Source organism: Dinoponera quadriceps, unplaced genomic scaffold (assembly GCF_001313825.1).
Source record: "Dinoponera quadriceps isolate SergipeBrazil2010 unplaced genomic scaffold, ASM131382v1 scaffold781, whole genome shotgun sequence".
NCBI classification, from domain to species: Eukaryota; Metazoa; Arthropoda; class Insecta; order Hymenoptera; family Formicidae; genus Dinoponera; species Dinoponera quadriceps.
The window spans coordinates 32,913-37,977 of record NW_014555039.1 but is presented as its reverse complement, the minus strand read 5'-3'; the positions used below and the strand labels follow the sequence as shown (position 1 = coordinate 37,977).

The window sequence follows — 5,065 nt, the reverse complement described above, 5'->3', positions numbered from 1 at the left end:
GGGGGGGACTTGACGCAGCGAACTACTCTTTGTCTATCGCCGAGACGCGCGCATAGACTAAGTGTTTTTCCCAGAGGAACATAGACTCGGAGCGAGACGAGTCGACCACTCGGCTTTAAGCCTCGTTTACACGAGGAGTGGATGTAAAGGGATGGGCGGCTCGTAGCGCAGTCTCTAAGTCCAAAAGAGAGGAGTACTTAGAGTCCACGGGACAAAATTTGCTCTCCCCGCGGCGTCGTGCATACGCCAACAGGTCCGGAAAGGCCAACAGGGGTGACCATAAGTCACCTGGAGCGTGCAGTTTTCTCCACTCCGCCCGGAAGGACGGGGGAACATGGCGGTTCGCTGCCTTACAAAGGCTCTCCTCGAGCCCTTCACGCGTCAGCGAAGATTTTGCATATCGCGAGCATAGGTTTGATATAGTGTGTATACAGATTAAGGGACAGAAGTCAACATATCGCGAGAACCTTGAGTCATCAGCCGACTTTGCCTTCTCGCGAATCTCACAACCGGGCCGGAAGGGTCGTCGCCCGGACGGGCCTAAAGCCCGTATCAGACTAGGAATGGAGATTGAGATTGAATTGAAGTTTGACCAATCAAAATGCAAAGTTCACTAAATTCCACTAAACTCGAGTTCAGTTAACTCTTTGTACCGATTGGTCAAATTTAATTCAATCTCAATCTCTAATCCGTAGTCTGACACGGGCTTAATGCAGCGTGCAAACGCGTGTCCTCACGTCGACTCTACCCCTAGTTTGCACAAACAACCAGCGCTCGCTCCATCATTCGCTCAGAGCGAAACACAGTCACCACAGCGGATAATTACCTTCAGACGTAGCTTTATTTCCGGATTAACGCGCAACCCTTCGTTAATCGAGTGATTTATCCGCTCCACCGGCTCTTCCTTCAATTCTTCCTTCACTTTTATCTCTTCCTTCACCTCTTTCTCCTTCTTCTCCTTATCGTCGCGATGCTTAGCTGCGAACGAAACGGGACGATTGAAGAGAACGAATGTTATACGTACACACAAACGCTTGATGAATCAACTTACATTTGTCTTTATCGTGCCGATGGCGATCCTTGTCCTTATCATGGCGGTGCTTGTCTTTGCTGGACGACGACGAGCTGTGCTTGTCTTTGTCCGACGAACGGTGCTTCTCTTTATCACCCGAATGGGAAGTGGAATGTCTCTCCTTGTCTTTCTCCGACGAATGCTTTCTGTCCTTCTCCTTGTCCTTCGAAATACTTCTGTCCTTGTCCTTATCTTTGTCGCGCGAGCTCGAGTTCAAGGAACTGTGTCTATGCCTATCTTTGTCTTTGCTCTTCGAGCTGTCCTTGTCCTTGCTCGAGCTATCTTTATCCTTGCTAGAACTCTCTTTGTCCTTACTTGAGCTATCCTTGTCCTTATCCTTGGAACTGCTGTGATGTCTAGAAAATATGGGCACATTTTATGAGCACAGCGCATCGGTGTATACTTAATTAAATCGCTTTCCCTTATTCTTCTTCTTCTTACCTGTCCTTATCCTTAGAGCTCGAGCTCGACTTGTGGTGATGTTCCTTGTCTTTGCTCTTGTCCTTATCCTTGCTGGAGGAGCTGCTGCTTTTGTGCTCCTTGTCTTTGTTGGACGAGGAGGAGGAGCTTTTCTTGTCCCTGTCCTTATCTTTGCTGCTGCTGTCATGCTTCTCTTTATCCTTAATAGAACTGGAACTATGTTTATGCCGGTCTTTGTCCTTATCTCTGTGCTCGCTTTTGTGGTTTCTCTCCTTGTCCTTGCTCCTGTCCTTATCCTTATGTTCCGATTTGTGAGATCGTTCTTTATCCTTGTCCCTATGTTCAGACTTGTGTTCCCTCTTCTTATCGAAGCCATTGGACATCCCATTGATATGAGTTTCTACAGGAATTATATAAAAGTAGAATTGTGACACACTTTTCTAATGAAACTCTACCAGTCTCATTAATATGCCTAACAGCGGGTCTGTTTTCTATTCCTGCACTGGTTCTCCTTTTCTCCCTTTTCCAGCGAATCTCAAGAAAGGGAGGAAAAGAGAACCAATGCAAGCTAGTGCAGCCAATGCGGGAATAGAAAACAAACAACCCGGTGTAGCGTTGTGTGGGAAAAAAAATCGATTCATTTATGTAAAGCTCGATGCAGCCAAAAGTATAGTGAAATGAGGCTCGTTCGGTTCAGAGTTCAACATTAGAAACGATATCCGGCGCGTCGTTCCGCACACTGAGAATCCGGTCGCGGCGAAGGTCGACTTATAACCGAAGCCACTCGGAAAACCCGTGCATCATGGTGTTCCCTCTTCGAAAGGGCACGTTCGAAAAACGCGCGTGCTATCTCGGCTTCGAGTAGCAGCCGAAGGGGGCATCCTCATCTTCTCGACACCGTTTCACCGTCCGTTCGAATAAACGCGAAGCGGCGTCGCATATCATTAGGCGCGCACCGGACCTCTTGGAAAATCCGATTTCGTGGAGGGGGGAAAAGGGGGGGGCTGGAAACTTCCGTGGGCGGGAATTTCCTCGCGTCGTATCCGTCGCCGAGCTCGAGCAGGGGAGGCGAAAAGACGACAGATGCACGCGGAAAAGCACGTGCGACTGTCGGTCGTCGACGACCTCGCCGTGGGCACGACGAGACGTCCCGTGCTCGGGTCACAAACGCGCTACGGCCGAACGAAAGCACTCACCGTTATGATTCCCGGACGCGCTGCTGATCTCCTTGGATCGCTGCTTATCCTGAAACAGACATGGGCCGTGGAGACAGAAAGAGAGTTGTTACTCGGGGAACATAAGGAAAGAGAGAGAGAGAGAGAGAGAAACAGAGAGAGAAAGGCGCTTTCTCTCTCTCTCTCTCTCTCCTCTCTCGCGGTCTCGGCGCCGCGTCGACTCAGTGTGCTAACACACTGGCCACGGAGGCACTCTCCGGCGCTCGCGCCACGCACGGCACAGGACTTAGCCGCAGACGCCATTTTGGGACTTAGAAAAATTTCGCGTCGCCGATGCCGCGGAGCGACCAAGAGGCGAGAGCGCTCGCGCGACCGAAAGCCGCGGAAATACGCACCTATGGGCACGCATAGAGCCGCGTGCACGCGAAATAGGCCACTCACCAGGTCCGTGACGGGCTGCGGTGCCGCCTGCTCGAGCTCCATTTCCTGACGCAGACGTTTGTACGTACAAGAGTAGCCTGAGTAGACTCCGTCGGCCAGCAGCAGCACGCGGCAGCGAGAGGCAGTGCTGGCGGAAGCTACCACGGCGGCGCTCCGCTGTCGCGGATTACCTGGCGGGATTCACGTAGCCGTGGCTGAAGTCGGCGGCGAAGCGCGCGCGAGAGATATTCAGCCCCCGGGGAGGTATTATTTACACGTGTCGCGCGAGCGAACGAACGAGCCTCCGCCGCACGCGCGAGAGAGAGAGAGAAATTTCGCAGCCCGTGCAGCAGTGCCCGCCGTACTCCGGCGCTGTACGGCTCCTCCGTCGTCTCGACACCCTTACATCCACCGTGCGACTGTCGAGACGGTCGGCTGCGCGCGGCAGCGCCCCGCGACACAGTCCAAGTGCCAGAAACGCGCGACTGCGCGTGCGCGCGTTCGCTCCGCCTCTTCGATCTCCGAAGAGAGCGCGCCGCTCGCGACGATTCCAGACGACGATTCGCGTGAGCGTCCGGTCCCCCGAAAGTCATTCACCGCCGGAGTAGCATCGAGAAACCGGTATAGTTTCCACGGGTTCGATTGCCCGACAGAGAGAAAGAGAGACGCGCGCGCTCTCGCGCCGCGTGTGTATGCGCTCGCCGTCGAATCACGAACGTTCGCACTGCGAGTCTGAACTCGGCAGCTGTCGCTACCGGCGCACCGCCCCTCCGGCGCGCGGGATTCGAAAACGCCGAGTCCGACGGGATCAATCGCAAATACCCGGAATAAAGGGATTATGTATCATATCATATGTAATAAATACATGAATTTTTGTCTCCATATGGCAACATATATAACTTATATATGTCCACACGAAATAAAAATATTGTTGAATGAAAAACGGAAGAAATATTTTGATTGAATTAAGTGTTTACATATCGTGAGCAGCCATGAACACAAGCATTTGCTTCAATTATATTTGTATAACAGTATTTTTTAGATATAGGACATATGTAATTATATATGATTACATAATTAAAAATAAATTGTATGATTATATATGGATATATATAAACAAAATTCATATGTAATCATATTTCTCGGGCAGATTTGAGGAGCTGTTACGGTTCTCGGGATCGATCATGAATCTTTTGCTCCGGTGTGGAAGGCAAAATTTTCTAATGTCAGAGCATATGAAAATGTTCACTTTTCACGAGCTCATGCTAGAGAAGATTCATGATCGACTTCTTCCTTAAGTCGAGGTGGAAATTACAAGGTGAGCGAATTAGTAGGATATTTATAATTTCATTGATCTACAGCCGGTGAGTTTGCTCACTCTCGTCTCATTTTCATCTCGTCTTGAGAATCGTAACAGTCCTTCTGTCCTTTATCACTGAACCAATACACACTTTCGGAACTTCGGAAAAAGAAACATATGTAGACACATATATGTAACTGTGACTTTGTGTAAAATAGAATTTAGATGAACTAGTGCAGAGTCACGCCAAAAAAAAACAAATCACTTCTCTAACACGTGCCAACCTCAAAGGCTTATCTAGGTAAACTTGCATAATCACATATTGCATATGCACGAGGGAATTAGCATCCCGGAAAAAACATTATTATATATGAATTTTGTCTCTCTACATGTCCATGTGTAATAATATATAAATTATACAGAGTATCACAGATCTACAAGATTCGTGAGGGCGTAGAACGGATTGAGGTGAGCAGAAAAGTCCTCGAGCATTTTGCAAATAGCACACAAGATTTCGAGTTATTAATTATTGAATATGGTCATATATATCCAGCCGACATTGAACATCATTTAAATAACATCTATGTTACAATAAATAAATAAATAAATTAATAAATATATATATATATATATATATATATATATATATACTATATGTTATATAGCGCTATATATATA

The 5,065-nt window shown here is 48.3% G+C and overlaps 1 protein-coding gene across 2 annotated transcripts in view; it reads right to left on the bottom strand.

The window, feature by feature from the left end:
- LOC106742820 (DNA topoisomerase 1) overlaps positions 1-3,764 on the bottom strand; it is an 11,625-nt gene extending 7,861 nt beyond the window's left edge. Inside the window, exons 1-5 of one of the 2 annotated variants that reach the window (XM_014616106.1) lie at positions 3,109-3,764; positions 2,689-2,737; positions 1,514-1,892; positions 1,052-1,428; positions 827-978 (exon numbers count right to left, since the gene is read on the bottom strand). In XM_014616106.1, the coding sequence (XP_014471592.1) occupies positions 827-978; positions 1,052-1,428; positions 1,514-1,892; positions 2,689-2,737; positions 3,109-3,150 (999 nt within the window). In that variant the 5' untranslated portion in view covers positions 3,151-3,764. The remainder of the gene's footprint in view (positions 1-826; positions 979-1,051; positions 1,429-1,513; positions 1,893-2,688; positions 2,738-3,108) is intronic. The other variant, XM_014616105.1, reaches the window with a different exon arrangement.
- Between the last annotated feature and the right edge of the window lie 1,301 nt (positions 3,765-5,065).